The sequence below is a fragment of the Trichechus manatus genome, unplaced genomic scaffold, assembly GCF_000243295.1.
Source record: "Trichechus manatus latirostris isolate Lorelei unplaced genomic scaffold, TriManLat1.0 scaffold00073, whole genome shotgun sequence".
NCBI classification, from domain to species: domain Eukaryota; kingdom Metazoa; phylum Chordata; class Mammalia; order Sirenia; family Trichechidae; genus Trichechus; species Trichechus manatus.
Genome location: NW_004444009.1, coordinates 12,560,260 through 12,581,000, shown reverse-complemented (window position 1 = coordinate 12,581,000; position 20,741 = coordinate 12,560,260). Strand labels below are relative to the sequence as shown.

At 45.6% G+C, this 20,741-nt stretch overlaps 1 protein-coding gene across 2 annotated transcripts in view; it reads right to left on the bottom strand.

Annotated features, from left to right (window-relative positions):
• Positions 1-6,972: 6,972 nt before the first annotated feature.
• Positions 6,973-20,741, bottom strand: part of KCND3 (potassium voltage-gated channel subfamily D member 3) — a 277,145-nt gene continuing 263,376 nt past the window's right edge. Inside the window, exons 2-7 of one of the 2 annotated variants that reach the window (XM_004380405.1) lie at positions 19,599-19,761; positions 11,401-11,502; positions 10,966-11,055; positions 9,326-9,382; positions 7,916-8,163; positions 7,034-7,236 (exon numbers count right to left, since the gene is read on the bottom strand). In XM_004380405.1, the coding sequence (XP_004380462.1) occupies positions 7,035-7,236; positions 7,916-8,163; positions 9,326-9,382; positions 10,966-11,055; positions 11,401-11,502; positions 19,599-19,761 (862 nt within the window). In that variant the 3' untranslated portion in view covers position 7,034. Of the gene's footprint in view, positions 7,237-7,915; positions 8,164-9,325; positions 9,383-10,965; positions 11,056-11,400; positions 11,503-19,598; positions 19,762-20,741 lie in introns of both variants that reach the window. The other variant, XM_004380406.1, reaches the window with a different exon arrangement.

The window sequence follows — 20,741 nt, the reverse complement described above, 5'->3', positions numbered from 1 at the left end:
ACTAAAAATAATTGAACAGGAACTATAGTGCTGTATGTAGATCAACCTGTATGAGGCAAGGGAGTAGTTTGAAATTTTATTTATTTTTGTTTTTTTTATTTTTCTCCCCCTAAATAAACCTATGGAATCCCTGGGTGATGTAAATGGTTAATGCGCTCAGCTGCTAACTGAAAGGTTGGAGGCTGAAGTCCACCTAGAGGTGCCTGGAAGAAAGACCTGGTGATCTGAAAAAAATCAGCCATTGAAAACCCAACCCAGCACAGTTCTACACGTGGGGTCGCCATGAGCTGGAGTCCACTTGACGGCAACTGGTTTTCAGATCAACCTATGTTAGTCTTACAAAATCAGACTTTTGATAGCCATAGCTGACACTGGAACTCCATCACAAGATAATTCTCTTGTTTTGGCAGATTATGTTTACTGTTCTGAACCTCTGAGCAAGCACATTTGTCCCACTTGATATTTATGCTTTTTAACGAAAGAACAGGAATTGCTCAGCTAACATCTGGTTTCTGGTTACTTTTTCACCAGATTATTTGAGCTATGGATCTGTAGTGACACCTAGTGGGTGATAAGGATGTGCGTGTCAGTGATTGAAATGAATTTCATGGCCCAATTTCTAGGGCCTTTGGGCATCATACATTTCCAGTTCTATTACCGTTTTCACTGGCATCTTGTTTGTGGTGAAATGAAAAAGATTTGCATTGTCATTGCCACATTATGGTGAAACACAGAAATGGCTTGTTGCTCTCACCACCTAAATCAGAATTATGGGACTTTAAGGTTAGAGTGGACTTTCAAGATATTTAATCAAATCCCCTCCATTTTTAAGATGAAACTAACTGAAACTAAGAGAAAGTAACTGGTGTAGAGTCATACAGGCAAGTGATAGAACCTAAACTTGAGCCTCCATCATCTGATGCCTAAGCTTTCCACTACACCCTATAAGACATTTAATTTTGAGTTTTCTTTTTAGTTTGAAACGTTGGCTTGGACATAGGAATATAGAGTCTGTGTTGCCTCAGAGTAGAACAAGACTGACATATAAAGGCAGATTTTCTTTCAATAATACTGGGCTGGGCCTCAAAATGGAGCTGTTGACAAATGCAATCACGTGTTAGAAGGTGAAGCCCCATCACTAAAGCCTACAGGCAGGCAAGGCTGTTGGACGTCTGGAGGAGTCGCTTGCGTTGGGGGAGGAGGAAATGTTAGACACGACATTTAAGCACCCTTTTGAGATTCTGTGACTTCTTTAGCAGGGTAGAAAGTTTCTTTGTTTTCTAGTATTAGTAGTACAGTTCAAATCCACCAGGTGCGCCTCAGAAACTATGGGGCAGTTCTACTCTGTCCTATAGGGTTGCTATGAGTCGGAATTAACTTGACAGCAACGGGTTTGGTTTTTTTTTTTGCTTTTTGGAAGAAAAGGAGACTTGATATTAAAATAAACATTCATAATCGTTTTAGGGTTTGTGGCACATTGTTTAATCCAGATTGGATACATCAGGTACAGCAGTGGCACACGACTCAATACTGTAAATGATATACATGTTTTAACATATGCACTACAGTTTCAAAAGAAGACGACAGGAAATTCGAGAGGTTTTTTTTTTCGTAGAAAGTTTTCACATGTTTATCTTCCTGCAGCTTTGTACAATATATTTCTTCTTTGCCTTGTGATGTTGGTAAGCAAAGCCCATTTATTTTATGAAAATAGAAAAGAACACACTTGATGTTTTTCACGGTAACATTAATGGGACGGGGGTGACCTCTAAGGAAAACATTACATTGGAATGTCTGATTATCAAAAATATACCATCCCTCCCACCGCCCGGGTTTGTAAAATAGTCCATTGGTCCATGGAGCCTCCCAGGACTTGGGTCTCTGCCCTACACTGGTTAGAATGACATCATCCAGTGTAGTTAAATAAGCTACTAAGATAAATGTCATTCCCAGACTTGATGAGAAAAACACAGAACATTCTGAATAGAAAAGAAGACTCAAAAGGAACCCCTTTAAAGAGGTTTCTTTTTCTGATTGTTACTTTCTCTAATTATGCTCCTCATAATGCTGTTTGGGTTCCAAGGTCATGGCTCATAACAAAGTTCTTCCTTTGTCCAGTCATTTTAAAGCTCTTTGCAAACGATGAGATTTCATAAGGAAACCAGAAAGGGAGAATAAAGCCTTTCAGGTTCCTGTTTGTTACAGTTACCATGCGAGCTATAGTTTAGAAGGGAAACTAATACTGCCTTAGATTAACAGCGTTGGGATCTTGCTGCTCTATAGTTACCTGGTAATTGAGCCTCAATCACTAGATTCCACTGATAACCTCAAAATACTAGTTTTAGCTCAATTTCAACCACTACCTCAAAGTTAAAAAAGAAAATAGCAAGGAAAAAAATCTAGGTACATAATGTTTCAATGTACACTTTCCCTGCCTATATAAAAGTGAGTGACATAATCCAGAACTACAGGAATCCTAATTTGAAGACTGGATAAAATACCTCAGCATATTCACAAGTTGACTTTTTTATTAATCATGGATCAGCATTAACTGTCCACTTTAATTTCTATCTAAATTCTTGGTTTTTCCTAATTTCACTTACCTACTTGCTGACTTATATTCCTGTGTGATTGTAGACTAATGTACGTTGTTGACGGGGCATATTGTCAGTACGGCTAACTCCCTTGGTATCAGTGTTTCTCTCCTGAATAAGCATCTATTCATCTGCCATTGAGAATATCTGGTCTCCTGAACAGGATTCTATGCAGTTAGTCCTGAGCTTGACACTATTCATGAAAATAGAGGATGAAGGAGATACAGTATAGAGTTTGCTTCCAGAGGTCCTGGTTCAGGGTGGTTCTGAATGGAATGCTTCCTCCCCCTAACCACCACCCCTGGAAATCCAGGTATTAAAAATATCAGCAAGTCTCAGAGTAATGCAACATGATGTGGAGAGAAAACCCCAGGACAAGATGTCTAAGCCCTGGATTGTAATCATAGTTCTGCCATTAATTTGCCGTGTAAACCTGGATAAGTCACTCAGCTTCTTTGTGCCTGTTTTGCTCTTTGTGAATCAAGGATTTATTTACTTGACTCACTACCATTAGAAGGTTGTACCCCTTTGTAGTCAAGTCAGTTCCAACTCATAGTGACCCTATAAGACAGAGTAGAACTGCCCCATAGCTTCCAAGGCTGTAATCTTTGCAGAAGCAGACTGCAATATCTTTCATGGAGCGGTTGGTGGGTTTGAACTGCCAACCTTTTGGTTAGCAGCTGAGCGCCTAACCAGTGCACCATCAGGGCTCCTTAGAAGGTTATAGTGAGGATTAAAAGTACTATAAAAGCTAACAGTATGCTTTGAAATGTCACTGTCCTAGCCCCCTCTTCACTGAGAAGAGAGCATTTGAAAAAACCTGGCTATTCACTTGTTCCCTAGTTTCCACTATTCACATCCTTGACTGGTGCAGATGGTTAATGTGCTCAGTTGCTAACCAAAATGTTGGAGGTTCAAGTTCACCCAGAGGGGTCTGGGAAGAAAGGCCTGGTTGATCTTCGAAAAATCAGCCATTGAAAACCTTAAACGGAGCACAGTTCTATTCTGACACACATGGGGTCGCCGTGAGTAGGAATCAACTCAAAGACAACTGGTTATTGTTCACTTATTTCTGACAGAATTGATACTCCATAGCTGGTTCTACCCAGGGAATGGTTGCTTCCAAAGTATAGTTTTTATTACTACAGTCAGGCGGTTTCCAAGGGCTGTGTCCAAGTGCTTGGGGCATTTACATAAGACTATGTAATTATAGCATAGTTTCTTGGATGGGTCTTCTCTGAAGCATCATCACTCGGAGAGGCAGTGGATGTAGTGGAAAGAGCATTAGACTTGTAGCCAAGGGACTTGTGTTCTGGTCCAAGCTCTGTCATTGTATCACTGCATGACCTTAAACAAGTCACCTAATTTCTTTGAGCCTCGGCTTTTTATGCTGTAGAATGACTCAGATATTCTCTTGCTCTGATTCTATATACTCTTCATACTATGTTTTCTAAGTTTCTATTCATTTGAAGGTAGCCTATTAGGTTTTCTTTTACCCCCTAATGCTAAGTGGGACTGAATGATACAGGTGATTTTGGGAATCTTATATTATGCTGAAGTTTAACTATGAAAGCTCACGAGTCACTGCACCAAAAGGCCAGTGCCCCCAGAAAACCCTGATATCCTGTTTCTTCAGTCACTGACCAGTGAGTTAGACTTATTAAACCGATTCAGCACACTTTGGCCCTTGTGTTTACTTACAAATGCCCCTTAGCAGTATAGTCTGGCTGATTCTGTTATGTAAATGAGCCATTTTCCTGGGTAGACATCTTTTGGATTAGAGGTGAGCTGGGTTCCTAATCCCTGGCTAAGGCTATGATGGGGGCTAGAGATGAAGGGGATGGCCTAACAGTCTTTTAGGAACTGGCTTGATGTGGGCTTTGGAAATGAAAGGGAAGGAACCCAAAGTGTTCTGTTCATTAGGGTCGATAAAAAGAACATGGGAAAGTGGGACATTTTTAAGATTTTTTTGTTTTTGTAAGAGGCACTAATATGCTCCCTTGGTGCACTGTATCAAACAAATCCTGGGTTGGATCAGTCATTATTCTAACCTTGTGATGACCTGTCCTTAAATTAGGCATGGGCAGTTTGTGTATGTAACTATGCTCCTATTTACCTCATTACTTCTTACCCCACTCAGTTCTTATGATTTGTAATTTTCCTAACTTTGTTCCATCACCCATTCTTTCAAAAGAAGAATCTTTTTCTAGTCCTTTATCTGCCCTCTAAGTGGAGTTGAGCCCAGTCCCCTGCCTTCCCTAATGAGATGTGTATGACGTGAATGGCATTAATGGGTGTGTTTACATTGGTTGTATGGTTGGTAGGCTTTTCTGCCTACTTAGACCATAAGCTCAGAGGACAAGAATCACCCTATTCCCCCATTAGGTAGAAATCCTTGAGGCCAGACCCAGAGAAAGGCTCAGTCAGTGGTCAATGAGGATAAGCCTAAAGACATAAAGATAGAAAGAAGGCTCCCTCTCCACTGCCCTTCTGCACACCTCTGGTTAGGTGCCACCTCATAATCCTTCGACTTTCCCCTCCTACAGGGCCAATACAGCTGGGGGTCATAGGGAAGCCCATTGACGGTGTTTTTAGGTTCCTGGCTAGTAAGACTTGTCCTAGATGGCTGTAGTGGGTGGAGAAATTCTTGGCTTACAATTAAACACCTAACTACTAAGCTGTAGAAGGATAAGGAGCTCCTGTTTCTCAGATCCCAGGCTAGAGGGATTGCAATAGGGTAGCTGGGGGTTGAGGAAGGAGGGGTGGGGCTTGTCACTAACCCTGGGGCCCACCTGCTCTAAGTGGTGAAAATGGTTAGGAGGATTCCAGAAACGCTGTTCCCAGCTCCACCAGGGTGGAAAACACTTGAACAGGAATGCCGTCTAGGTTCTTAAGAAACAATCCCCACCCCCTCACTTTCCCAGAGGTGATCAGGGATCCCCCCCGCATTTCAGCTGTCTTTACGGAGATCAGGCCTGAAGACTTCAGACCTCAAGGCATCTATCAGATGGAATAAGAATCATCTAGAATCTCTTAGTAGCTTTCACTCCTTGGAGCACCCTTCACGAGGCGCACAGACTCAACCTTCCTCAGCCTCTAGTGGGAGTTGCCTCACACATAAGTCAGAGGAAGCTCGGTCCCCTTACCACTCCCCTCTCTGAAGGAAACTGCTCATTGGGCCTCTTGGCAGAGCTCTGGATGGGCTCTTGATGGGTCCTGAAAGAAGGGAACATAGCAACGTTCCTCCGGGGCTGACTTCAGCTGAGACCCCTGGCTTCTTTGTTCGCTCTTCAACGGTGCACACCAGAGTGGACTGTGCTTCTCAGGTGTTGGCTGCTTCTTTTTTCAAGATTCCATTCTGATAAATCTGGCCATTCCCCTTCTCCAGAAACTGAAATTGCAGAACACCAGTGATTCCAACCACTAGGCAAGCACCTTAGTTCTATAAGATGGGCTTCCCTCACCCTAAACGCTCCCCGTGTTTGCTTCACTTTTTCCTCTTCCACAATTGCCTTCATACAGATATAACTCCCAGGCACAAGACTGTAGGTGCTTGGCAATGACGGAGAAGGCTTTACTAACATGTCTCAGGATCACTGGGACCCATGGAGAGACAGATGGTTGGACACAGAGAAAAACAGCCAGGGGGTGAAGCAGAGAGCTACAGAGACGAGGAGACAGGGACAGACGAGGGTAAAGGTTGCTGGGTGGTCAGTAGGCAGCTTTGTGCAGGTCAGCTGGGCTGTGGGGGCCCAGGCTCAGTTGACCTCACCCACCTGGGGGAATGGAGAGAGAACTCAGCAATAACTGACTTCTTAGCCTAAAAGCTTTTGCTATAAAAGGAGCAAAACAAAACAAAACAAAAAAATCCTCACAAAACGCATTGTTTTGGTTCAAAGGTGTTGGGTCCATGGAGAAAAACATTTCACAAAACTCCGTTGGTGTTTTTGTTTTCCACCTTTTCCCATGAATAAATATTATCCATTAAGAGCCTTGAAAAAGGTGCTTAAATACACAGTGTTATATTTTCTTCCTGTTTTGCATGTGACAACTCGGCCTCTGTGCTGCTCTTGGTCTTGCATTTTCCTCACTGGGGTCTCCAGAAACAATTGTTATTTGGTCTGAGGGGCCTACCTCCAGGCTTGTCCTGGAATGCAGCCCATAACCCCACCGCCCCATCCTCTGCCCCCACCCGCCCTCCCTTCCTCCAGCCCCAGTGAGATCCAGTATCACAGGGCTCTGTCCACACTAGCAGCGGCGAACCTCAGGTGCCCCTTTGCTGCCTCTTTTTCTTTCCAGGCACAAGTTTCAGTGCTAGGGGTACAGCGGGGCAGGCAGAAATAGTGGGGAAAGGGGGAGGGAGTGGTCCCCGTGGCCACCCACCAACATGCCAACCCCCTTCGCTCCCCACTACTCCCTCTGACCCTCTGACCAGTGGCTTTACAAGGCAGAGACCTTGACGACATTGCTGGCTACAGAGGGAATGTTCGTGTTAGGGCCCGGGCTGGAAGTGGGGGGCCGACTTTCCCCCTCGGGGGTTAGCACTGGCGGGGTGGGGATGCTGATGATGGCTGTGGTGATCTGGGACGTCTTGCAGTTTGGTCTCAGTCCATCGTCTGCTTTCAAATTAAGGCTGGAGCGACTGGGATAGAAAAGAGTGAGTTGGTGATGGTCCCTGCTTGCGAGCCTCCCCAAGCATCCCTGGCCCCTACGTTTCTTGCTCAGAGTAACGAGGATAAATTTTTGGTGTCCCTTACCTCTGTCTTTGGTAATCAGCTTGTAATTATCCATTCTAATTATCATTCCTAAATTACCAACAATTACAAAGTCATGGAATTCAGAGTATACATCCCCCTCCCACTCTAATGGATCATTTACCTATCTTTTGTGCATTTGATTTTTGCTTTCCCTGAATTCCCTGCGACTCATTGGAGGTAGTGGGAGGGAGGGAGAAGTCAGGCTGTGCTTCAAAATCTGCTAAGGATAAGCCATGTGTAACAAAATTATGAAAACTGTTTCCTTGAGAAAATGGTGGACCATTCTTTGCACCAGGGCAGGTAATCTTTGGATTTTTTTGAGTTTTTTTTCCTTGTGTGTAAGCCAACATTCTGACTAAACGTGCTATAGTACCCTCCAACAGCATAAGAAGGGTTAGCCTGCAAGGATGAGAAGGAAGGTGGGAGAAGGGGCAGGTAGAGGGAGTTCATGCATTAGATAAGGGGAGGCTAAAGGACCCCAAAGTTCTTCTAACTCTGAGATTGCTAATTTCATGACTGGAATGACTCAAGCCTTTGGGGGTGACAGGGATGGGAGCCACCCACCTGGTGGTAAGGGACGGCTGCTCGCTACCCTGGATGTGGATCGTGCTGAGCTCTTGCATGCTGCGCAGGCGGGTGGCTGGCAGGTTGGAATTGGGCAGGTGTGTGGTCTTCTTACTACGGCGGGAGCAGCAGGTGGTCGTGAGGCCCGGATGGCTGGACAGTGAGGGGCTTCGTGTGGACGGGTAGTTCTGCATCGAGCTCTCCATGCAGTTCTGCTCAAACATCTGCTCATCAATAAACTCATGGTTCTGTGGGAGGCAGAAGGAGGAGATGTAGGAAAAGGAGATAGGGAGGTGAGCCCCCATACTCCGCATGGCTACCTGTCTCTGTTCTGGGCCTTGAAGGAAGGGCTCCCAGATGCCTGGAGCACAGATAAACATTCAGGAGGGGCACGAGCCCACAGGCATCAGATGAGAAAGAAGGAGAATCGTCTTGGCAGCCCTGGCCATCAGATTGAAAGATGAGGACTGCACTTGTTAAATCATGATGCGACCCATATCCCACCCAAAGCTTTGAGCTAAAGGTGTGCAGAAGACATGGAGGGATTTAGTGCGTCATGAGAGCTAGAAGCAAGGACTTTACCTTTAACCTGCATGAAGTCTACTGGGGGTGACAGGTAAGGAGTCACTGACTATGAGTGGTGGGTATGCTAGGTTGTTTTTTCTGGATTTAATGGGTGAGATCCTTACGAATCTTGGGTAAAGGTGAGACATAAGCTTTTAAAGGCCCTAGATTATTCATAAATTGGGGGAGCATTGCTCTTGATAGCCAATGGGGTCAGACTGTCAAGGGATATGATTAAAAATTTTTTTTCCTGATTATGGGACATGGATCCTTAATATACCTGGAGACACAGGATTCCCGAAGTCAAGTGCAAGCATGAGGAGGGAATGATACCAGTCTCCTGATTGGAGGCCAGCAGGATGGGGTATAGCTGAACCTGGGATAAATAGAATATGACGGGCCAACGTGACTAAAACCCCAAGGGCATTAGTGGCCTGGCCAAGGCTGCCAGAGTGAGGAGAAGTCTGCAGAGAAGCAGCATGAGAAAAGAGTTCAGAGAGAGACCAGCCCTGACAGCCAACCCCAGGAGTCCCCATGGAGCTGAGGAGGTGGCACAGACAGATTGTGGCACACGGACCCTCACAAGATACCTGCATTGGTGCCATCTTTTACCACCCCTCCAAGCCCCTGGGGAGGTCCAAAGAGGGTATTGGAAAGGCAGTTGGGTAATTTAGCACAGGGAACTGGAAGCCTGAGCTGGTGCTGGGTGTGGCAGCAGAGGTAGGGTAAGCCCCAGAAGAATCAACAGCACATGCACAGAACTAGACCAGGGAGTAAAAGAGGAGAATCCACAGACTCAGAAGAATAAGAGAGAAAAACATCAATTGAATTTTTAAAAAGTTATACCTTGATGGTTGAGGTTCGTACAGATAACAGGGGATCATCCACAAGATAGGACAACCCCTACAGGACAACATGCCAACAGAAGATAAAAACACCATTGATTGTACATTCCAGCATTCCCAAGCTCAGTTCTGACATTCACTCTCTCAATCCTGGCATTCCATCCTTTGAGTCCAACATTCCATCCCTTACCCCAGCATTCAGCCTCTTTAGTCCCAGCATTCCACCCCTTGGCTCCAACATAAGCCTGCTCAAACCCAACATTCCATTCCTTCCATTCCCAAATTCTGCCTCTTCTATCCCACCATTCCACCCCTTAAGTCCCACATTCCTCTTCTAAAATCTAGCATTCCATCTCTTTAATCCCAATATCCCAACCCGCAATCCAACATTCTTTCCCTTAAATTCAGCATTCCACCCCTCAGTGACAGCATTCCATCCCTCAATTCCAAAATCTCATATCTTCAATGCCAGCATTCCAACCCCTCAACCCAAATATTTTCACATATCTTTAAATTCGCACATTCCACCCAGCATGCAACTTGGAAAGGGCAGTTTGGTCTGGGCCTATCCCTTTGGCACTTTTCTAAGTCCTTGAAATAAATTATAGACATGCATTCATGGTTCTTAAAGCTAAGCAGTATTGGATAAATCCTGGAAACTAGGGCTTTCAGAGAACCTTTCCATTCTAAGTCTTCATTTGGTTCAACTGCCACCCGCAATGTCCACATTTGGCTCAGGTTAAGAGTCATTTAACATCTATTCGCCTCACATCCGGGAGGTCAAGATATAGAACATTTGGAGTTGAAAATTCCTTTCTTAGTGTGCTGAGCCCTGACTATAGGCTCTTGAGGGAGGGAGGTTCTAAAAGGAACAGGGAAGGGTTTCATTTTGTTGCTCTTCGTCTTGTCCACCCTGACTTCTCCTCCCTCCCTGCTATTCCTAGCACTTTGTGCCAGGTGTCCAGGGTTAGCCCCACTGCCCTTCCTTTCAAGTCGTGAGGCACAAGCATCATTCCACATTCCAGCCATGGCACCTAAACCATGACCCTATTTAACAAGCAGACTTTCAGAATCTGAACTCCCTGGGAATTGCAAGGTGACTGGCAGGGGATGATACTCATAAAATCCCTGGCTAGAGAAATAGATGCATTGCCTCCTTAGTCTACTGTTTCCTGCTCCAAAATGGACCCATAGATTGCATCAACTGAGCCCCAGGGGTGGGGCAAAAGTGGATGCTCTTCTCTACTGTCCTGTAGCTATCTAGTACAAGTTCAGCCCTAGTTTTGAAAGGTGATGCCCTTCAGAACTGAGAAACCAATAGGCAGAGTCATTAGTCCTCAGTAACTAGGACATGGGCTGTGGGCACTGGTGTGGGGTGTGTGTGGGAAGCCATGAGTAATGACCTCCTCCATGCTGCTGCAGGACAGAGCTACCCTCCCCACTCCGATGACCTCACCCACTCCTTGGGCCACCCTCCTGAGGGTTGATAGAGAGACCTCATCACTGCTCTTTGAATTTGAAGGAGATAGAGTTTGACTTCTGGAGCTTGGGCCAAGGGTAAGAATATGTAAGAACAACCTCAGAAAGAGGCAGGCCAGGGGTCAGGGATGAGAAGGGAGGTGGCAATGGGCTGGGACTCACAGTGGTTTTTTCCAGGCAATGCAGCAGGTGATGGTGCTGGCTCTCGATGAGTGAGGTGATCTTGCCCGTGTGCTCCTCCTCCGGGGTGCCCTAGGAAGAAAAGAAGAGCCACTGATTATAAGGTGAGTGGCTCCACCCGTCTCTGTCTCCTTCATTCCTTCACAGAAGGTAGGAAGGGTGCCAGAAAAGTCAGGGTGAACCAAATTTCAGGGTCAGCATAGAGATACTAGCCTGTGGACTGGGGCCCTTAGTCTAAAACTGGATTAGGAGTAGCAGGGATAAACCTATGGGAGAGGTACGTTTGGAAAGTTTGGAAAGGTGTCCTTCTCAGGGTTCAAACTGGGGCTTGAGGGCAGGAGTGCTGGTGTCCCAGGAAAGAGAAAAAAAGCCCATCTCCCCACCCATCTCCCCAGCCCAGGCCCTCTAGGCACCTACCATCAGCTCCAGGGCCTCGTTGAGGAGCCCGTTGCGTTTGCTGTGCAGGTAGGCATTGGAGCTGCCTGTTTTGGCCACACGGATCCTGGCGAGGCGAGCTTTCTGTGATTGGTGGAGACAAGAGTGAGGGAGACTGAGATACAAAAAAACCAGTGAGAATGGGCTGCCCTGTGGGGATGGGCTCCCAGGTAGTGTCTGATGAAGGGCAGCGGGCTGCTTCTTTCCAGCCTCATGGGTCTCTGGGTCATGGTCAGAGCTCCTAGGGGTTTCCACTCATCTCTCCAGCCAGGGTGTGACCCTGGCAGGAGAAATACCACTCACCCAAATCTTTCTCCTCCCAAAGAGTCTCATGACCTTTATACACTCAGCATCTCACAATGCCTATGCTATTCTCACTGGAGTATGTCTTATCTCTAAGTAGAGTGCAAGCTCCTCAAAGAATTGTATGTTATAGCTCTCCTGATTCTCCCCCACCATCCAGTGCAGGCCCCTGCATACAGCTGGTGCCCACATATTAGTTAATGATGAGAAAAGCAAGAAGTGTGTACACCTGCCCTTCAACACTTCTTCACTCCCCTCTGCTCTCTTTCTTCTCCTCAGCACTTATCACTAACATAGTATATGTTCTATTGATTTACCTTGCTGCTGTCTCTCTCCTCCACTAGAATGTAATCTCCTTGAGGGCAAGAATTTTTGTTTCGTTTACTGTTAGATCCCCAGTGCCTACCACCTAGTGTTATTGTTGTTAGTTGTTGTCAAGTCGATTCCGACTCATGGCGACCCCACGTGTGCAGACTGGAACTGCGCTCCATAGGGTTTTCAAGGCTGTGACCTTTTGGAAGCAGGTTGCCAGGCCTGTATTTCGAGTGCCTCTGGGTGGGTTTGTACTGCCAATCTTGCAGCTAGTAGTTGAATACTTAACCTTCTGTGCCACTCAGGGACTTCTTAGGTCTTCAGATATTTTTAAAATTATTAAGTGAATTTACAATGGCACGTCTGTCTTTGGGCGTGGATTCATGCATGGGTGTGTCAATACATGTTTATTTTGTCATGCTTGGTTGTGGGAATGAGTGTAGGTGCATGGGACAAGGTGACCCGATGTGTGTGTGAGGGACGGATGGAAGACATCACTATGCACCACTTCGGGTTTACCTAGCACAGCTCCAGAGAGGGCAGCCTTCCACAGAGAAGGTCTCCTTAGGAGGGCTACCCGGTATCCCGCTTGCAGAGGCAGTGGACAGGCAGGCCACACTGCACATGCTGGCTGCTATCCCTTCCTAATGACCGTAATCTGGGTAACCATGACAGCAGCATAGCCAAAGAATGAGGGCCAAGAGGAAGGACTCTTTTGGAGAAAGGGAGACAGGACTGGGAAGAGGGGACCTGCTGGTTTAAAAAAATGCAACTTTGGGTTTGGGCTCTGGAGACCTAGACACAGCTCCAGGCTCTTGCTTCCAGAAACAGAAGAGCTCACCCGGACTCACAGACCCATCCTGGTGCAGAGCTCCTGAGTAAGTCCACATGTGACTTCAGCATGGACTCTGAGCAGGAGACGAGTCCTCGGACAACTGCTGCAATTTCTATTTCTTATTACCCTGTCCCCAGCATGGGGCAGTGTCCCCTCCAAGTGTCCTGCTGGGCTGGTTTATCTGTAACAATGAGGCCAGGCTGTTATCAGAAGCACCAGGGACACACTATGTCTCTTATTTCCTGGGAAGTCCCCCACTGGCCAGGGTTTCCTTGGCCAATTCTATTCCTTTTCCTCCCTGCCGAATACGGAGAAGCGGCCTAGGACCAGAACCTGGAAGATCTGCCCATAAATCCGAGGAAGGATGCTCCTCCAGATGGAGAGGACTGAAAGGGGAACCAGGGAGAGAAGGAGGCTAATCAGCCCTGTCATTCTTCTCTCTCAGGAAAGAACATTCATTCAGGATGCAGGTCAATTCTCCTCCCTAGGAATCCTGCTCTTGCCTTCCCTTTAGCTAGATGTTTACGTTCAAACAAGTTGCTCATCATTGGAGGATGCGGCTGTTACTGCTTTGGGTGAGCACTGGGTGTTGAGAGCTGCACATGGAAATTCAATTGTGTCAAGCTCATTATAGCCTTATATAATTGGATCGCACCACTTAGAGCTAGACCTTTTTTGTGTCTGGGGTCTGTCTTCATTACTTTCTAGAGATGAAAGATTCTCCTGTTCTCCTTTGTGGCACTTCTTTTAATCTTATCTTACCCTGGGCTCTATTAAAGCAACTGATTGTCATATCAAATGCACTAGATCGTTTAATCATCTCCCTCACAGGATAAAGGGGTTTGCAATGTATTTACAGAGCCATACGCAGCATAGGAAGTTTGATGGGGCTCTTTGGCTTGCCTTTGAGCTCTGGAGGGGCAGGGACTGTGGCTCATGCATCAGGATCTTTGGCCTGGTTATGAGTGCCGGAGGGGTAGGGACTGTGGTTTTCATCTCCAGTACCTAGCACAGGGCTTTGCACTGAGTAGGTGCTCAAGAAAAGCTTGTGATGGCCAAGGAAGGAAGATGATCATACACAGTTGGTTAGAAATCTGCGTTACTAAAGCCATTATAATGGGCTCAATCCACCACCCGTCAGCTTGTTGTAGTGTGGTGGCTTGCATGTGTCTATGATGTTGGAAGCTATGCCACTGGTATTTCAAATACTGGCAGGGTCACCCATGGTGCACAGGTTTCAGTGGAGCTTCCAGATTAAGACAGACTACAAAGAAAGGCCCGGTGATCTACTTCTGAAAACTAGCTGTCATGGATTCAATTATGTCCCCCCAAAAAACGTGTCAGCTTGGCTGGGCCATGATTCCTGGTATTGTGTGATTTTCTTATATGTTGTAAATCCTGCCTCTATGATGTTAATGAGGGAGGATGGGCAGCAGTTGTGTTAGTAAGGCAGGACTCAGTCTACAAGATTGGATTGTATCCTGAGGCAATCTCTTGATATAGAAAAGAGAGAAGTGAGCAGAGAGACGGGGACCTCGTACCACCAAGAAAGCAGTGCCAGGAGCAGAGTGCGTCCTTCGGACCTGGGGTCCCTGCATGGAGAAGCTCCTAGTCCGGGGGAACACTGATGAAAAGAAGGCCGACAGAAAAAGAAAGCTTTCCTCTGGAGCTGATGACCTGAATTTGGACTTTTAGCCTCCCTTACTGTGAGGAAATAAACTTCTCTTTGTTAAAGCCATCCACTTGTGGTATTTCTATTAGAAAAGTACTAGATGACCAAGACACTAGCCAATGAAAACCTTATGGATCACAACAGAACACTGTCCACCTCACCGCTTTGGATACATCATCAGTAAGGATCAATAGCTAGAGGAAGACATCATGTTTGGTAAAGTAGAGGGCCAATGAGGGTGAGGGAGACCCTTGGTGGGATGGATTGGCACAGTAGCTGCAACAATGGACTCAAACATGTTGGCGATCGTGAGGATGATGTTGGACTAGGTAAGATTTCATTCTGTTGTACATAGGGTTGCTATGAGTTGGAGTTGACTCGATGGCAGCTATTTATCTATAATAGGCTCAATCCTTGTGTGGACTGGTCAGCTTCACTTTCTCCCATGGCTACAAGTGCAATGTGAGAATTAAAAGAGAGCTTCAAGATCATCTAGGCTATTTTAAAGACCAGAAAATGGAGGACATGAGGGCAAGTGACTCATCAAGGGCAAGGCAGTGGACTATCAAGACTTGAGCTCAGGTCTTCCAGCTTTCAGGCCAATGCTACTTCCATAACATCCTCCTCCTCCTTTCCTGAATTCAACTCCAGTCAGCCTATTTTTTAAACTTGAATGAAGCCCAGGAAGCTGCATTTCAACAGGGGTGGAGATCGCAGGGTTGGAGGAGAGGTCTGGAAGGAGAATGCTAAACCCTGGGTCCAGTTCCAGGTACAGTCAATGTTCAAGACCATAATTGTACCAATCCCTGAGAAGTCCTTCAAAATTAGCACTTCCTGGCTGTTGGCTGGCAAGTGCCCTTTGGCCATGAGTATTTACATGTCTTTCTCTAGGAGAGGCAAAATAAGGAGAAAGAGGGAGAAATGGAAAGGCCAACAGAGAACATGAACAATTGCACTGTTGGGCATTTATCCCAAAGAAATGAAGACTTACGTTCACACAAAAACGTATACATGAATGCTTATAGAAACTTTATCGTAAAAACCCCAAACTTGAATCATCCCAAATGTTCTTCGACAGGTGAATGGTTAAACTGGGGTACATCCATACCATGGAATTCCTACTCAGCCATAAAAAGAAACTAGCTATTGATATACTCAACAACTTGGATGAATCTCCAGGAATTACGCTGAGTGAAAAAAGCCAATCTCCAAAGGTTACATATGATTCCATTTATGTCACATTTTTCAAGTGAAAACATTTTACAAATGGAGGACAGATAAGTGGTTCTAGGGATTAGAGATGGAGTGGGAGTTGCAGGGCAACAAGAGGAATCCTTGTTGTTCAGTATCTCGACTACGGTGGCAGATGCATGAACCTACACATATGATAAAACTTAACACACACTCACACACATACACATGCAAACACATACATACACACACATACAACTGGTGGATTGTATCAATGTCAGCATCCTAGTTGTGACATTGTACTATAGTTTTAGAAAATGTTACCGTTGGGGAAACTGGACAAAGTGTTCAATGATCTCTCTGTACTATTTTTTACAACCACAAATGAATCTAAAATTACCTCAATAAAATTACCATTAAAAAGAGTATATGAGGATCTTATTCAGCCATAAAGGGAAATGAAATTCTGATATGTGCTATGGCATGCATGAAGCTTGAAAATGTCACACTGAGTGAAATAAGTCAGACACAAATAAATATTATATGATCCCACTTACATGAAATATGTAGAACAGGAAAATGCACAGAGACAAAAGATTATTAGTGGTTGCCAGGGGCTGGGGGGAGGAGGGAATGGGGAGTTATTGCTGAAAGGGCACTGAGTTTCTATTTGGGGTGATGAAAAACTTTTAGAAAATAAATAGTGGTGTTGGTTGCACAACATGGTGAATGTAATTAATGTCACTGAATTGTACATTTAAAATGGCAGTTTTTTTGCATGTGTTTTACCACACACACACACACACACACACACACACACGGACTATGGGCAGGCATCAGAACCAGAGATAGGGAACAATTCCCCACTCCAGTATGTTACCCTCTCTTTGTCCACTGCTAGACCACCCCATTGCTATAACTCCAATTCACCTGGCTCAGAGAACATAGTCTCGGAAGCAAATAATTGTGGAGTCATCCCAGTAACAATCCCAAGCAAACCAGTCATGATGGAAAGAGGAGAATGACATGATCTCCTTCTTGAACCTTTCCTTTACACCCAAGGCAAGTGGGCTGGAACTTACCTTTGTGGCTGTTCTAGCTCCTAAGTGTCTGGTCTGAGTTAAGAGCTCTCATTAGGTTCCCTGACCTTCTCCCTACCCCATCTCCACTCCTCACCAAGTCCCCTGGACCTGCCTGCCTCGGCTTCTGGTGACAGACTTGGTGCTGGAAGCAGGCAGTGTCCTTTGCTTCCCGTCACAAGAAGCCCAAGGTGAAGGAGACAGAGCTGAGCAAACTTGAGGAGAGACAGCAACCAGGCGAGGTGAAAACCCTGTAAATATTTGCTCTGCTCTCAAAAGGGAGAGACAAGAGGGAGTGGGAAGGTGGGGAGGGAACCAGGAGGGAAGGAGACTCATCTTTAGCTGCTAGAGAAAGGAATAAGCCAAATCTTATACCTTCTGGATTTTAATCACACAGGATGAGCTTTATAAAATGCTGAGGGAAATGTCCACTGTTATATTCTCTGTAGGGGCAAAAAGACAGCAGATGAGATGCCCTGGGAAGTAGGTAAAGGTATGGGTATGGAGGTGAAGGTAGCTGGAGAAGCTCCCTAGAGCACAGCTTGAGTGGGGCTGTCACCGGGGTAGGCACAGCCATGGGCTTGTGTGTGGGGCTGAGGATTCCTTTAAACCTCACCTGCTCGGTCAAAACCTGTAAGTCAGCCCTAGCCTGTGTGGGTGGGGTTGCTATAGAATTCCTAGTTTTTCAGAGCCTTGGGCTCCTTGATTTGAAAAGGAGACCTCGGTTTGTCTCTGCCCTTTTATTTAGTCGTGCGTAATGAATTTAGATATTGTTCAAATTCACCAGCTGACTTGAGCAGGGAAAGAGATAAGACTTCTATTTCTGGGATGGCTGACCTTGGGTGAAGGGGTAGGAAATAGGTGCTGGAAGGGATGGAGAGGACAGCACGGCACCAAGGAGAGGAAGTTTAAGGAAGGCTGGTGACATTACAGACGCAGGTAAAGAGAAGTAAAAATATATTTCAGCACAGGCAGAGGGAGACAGAAGGGTACAGAGGAGGTGACCAGGAAGGCATGCAAAATGGGATATGCTGGAACAAACTGGAATTCTCTGCCCCTACATTTTGGAGCTAGTTTCCATGCTTCAGTCAGCATATGCAGGCCCATTCTGAAATTCTGGATTCCTCTGACACTTGGAAGTTATCACTGCAAGTGGAGGGTCAATGGCACGGATCATGTGGCAGGGAAATAACCCAGCTGCAATGCATCATGCCTGACACAGAGCAGGTGCTCAGGAAGTGTTTGTGGAATGAATGAATGAATGAATGAAATAAAATAAGGAGTCAAAATCCCAGGCCTCCCTAAGCCAATATTTCAAGGAAGTCCCTCCCTGTCCATTGTGCCCAAAAAGACTGACCACCCCCCCGGGAGTTTGGAATGGAGGAATGGAGGGTCCCCACGCATAAGATCCTGCGGACGGGGTACCATATTTCAGTCTTGACCTTCCTACTTGGAACCCTAGTAAAAGTCACTACCTAAGAATCTTCACTGGCCCCTTAGTGGCATAAATGGTTTGCGGTGGACTACCAACCGAAAGGTTGGCAGTTTGAATCCACCCAGAGGCACCATGGAAGAAAGGCCTGCTGATCTGCTTCCACAAAGACTACAGCCCAAATATGGAACCCCAGGTCGAGAAGGGAGAGTGTTGACGTGCCGTGGGGTTGTTAACCAATGTCATAAAACAACATGTGTACTAACTGTTTAATGAGAAGCTACTTTGTTCTGTAAACCTTTATCTAAAGTACAATAAAGAAAAAAAAAGAACAATATTATAAGTTGGGGACTGTATGATCTTGACCAATGGCTTCATGTCATAAATGACTGATGATTTGTTAAAGGGAAGAGATACAATTAAAAATCTTTGAAAGTAAAAGAAAACTACTGTCGAGAAAACCCTATGGAGCAGTTCTACTCTGCAACACAAGGGATCGCCATGGGTTGGAACTGGCTTGATGGCAACAGGTTTTTTTTTTTTAAAAACCTTCACTAGCCAGATGCCTTAAAAATGTGGAGTAAACGAAAGCTGGTGGAATGGACGAGTTGTCCCAGCTAGAAAGAAGTTTGAGGGTTAGTCAGGGAAGGAGGCTTCTTTCCAAGCACCAAAGCCTTCAGCCATTTTCCCACATTTTGTGGGAAAAAAGTATTTTACCCTTCCCTGCCTCCGTAAGCAGTGTATACTGGACATAACTGAATACTTTACTCAGGACCGGTGGTTATTCTCCTGATCATCAACTGCAGCTCTGTGCCTTAACCCAACGGTGCCCTGGAGGTTATTCAAGCCTGTGGTGCTATTTATCCCTGAGCTCAGTGGCCTTAGAATGTTCTCTTTTCATAGTATCCATTTTTCTTTTCAGCAAATTTATTTTTTGTCGCTATGTTTTGTAGGCAATTGTAGAATATTGAAAAAAGATTATATTCCCCAGCGAGCTCTTGGCTGGGACAAGGAAGAGTCCAGGAGGCTGCTGATTGGTGGCGGCTGAAAGAGCGGAAGGGGAGCCAGGGGTCAAGGAAATTGCCATAGAATATCCAAAAGGAAGATAGTCAGCCTGTGGATAACTGAGGGGTTGTTGCATTTTGCAACTGGCTGCGGTTGGAATGCAGGATGCTGATCGGTAGGAAGTGGCATGAGGTTGCTTTACTTTCCAGAGGCTGTCTGAGCAGTGATTCTCTAAGGAACTCCAGCCCTGGCCACCTGACTTTTGCCAGGCACAAAAGAGGAAGGTCCAGGCGCCTCTCTGGTGCTGCCCGTCTGACCCTTATATGCTCCATCCCTGTGTCTGAGCCTTACCTTCTGTGCCCTGCGTTTGTCTGCTCTCTGATTCTGGTGGTAAATCCGGCTGAAGTTGGAAACAATCACAGGGACCGGCAGGGCAATGACCAGGACGCCACTCAGCGAGCAGATGGAGCCGAAGATCTTCCCAGCAATTGTCTTGGGCACCATGTCTCCATATCTGAGAAAGGGAGAGAGAGAATATCAGGGTGTGAGGAAGAGAGGGGCCGTCTGTGAAACAAACCAGGCTTCCCTGCCAACCATTCACCTATCGATTCACTTACTCATTCATTTGTTCCTTCAACAACTCTTTAGAGTGCCTACTATGTGCCAGGTACTGTGATAACAGACCTAGGAGTGAACAAAACAGACAAAGTCCTCATGTTCATGGAGCCAACATCCTACCAAGGGGAGACTATAAACAAGTAAATGAATACCTAAAAAGAATTGTGGCTCGTGGTTATTTCTATGAAGAGAACAGACAGGTGCTATGCCCAGTGTGGGGAGTATGGTTAGGAAAGGCCTCCCTGAGTAGGCAGCATTTAAGCTGAGGCCTGAAGGTAAAGGATCCAGACATGCAAAACACCTAGGGAAGAGTATTCCAGGCAGAGGGAACAGAAAGTACAGAGTCCCTGAGGTAGGAAGGAGCTTGGCCTGTTCTAGAAACTATCAAAGGGCCATGGTGGCTGGAGCACAGTGAGGGCGGGGGAGAGTTATAGAAAGGAGGCTGAGGAAGTAGGCAGGGGCCAGATCATGAAGGGTCTAGGGGCCATGGTGAAGAGAATGGATTTTATTCATTCTCTGGATAAATGAACTTTGTAAAATTCATTTATAAATTTTATAAAATCCATTAAAAAATGGATTTTATCCATTCCTTGTTCCAACAAGGAACCATGGATCAGTATTAAGCAGAAGAGCAACATGATCTCATTTATGATAAAAATAATAAATACCAAATCCACCTTGTATTCATGTGGAGATTTAAAATTTACAAGGTACTTTTACATCTTTATCTCACACAAGCACCATGAATTCTGTGAGCTATATATTCTTCTCCCCATTGTACAGATGCAGGAACTGAGGCTCAGAGACACTAAGTTTGCTTTGCTGGGTACAGCTGGGATTAAAATCTACCTCTTGCTTTGATCTTTTAAAATTTAC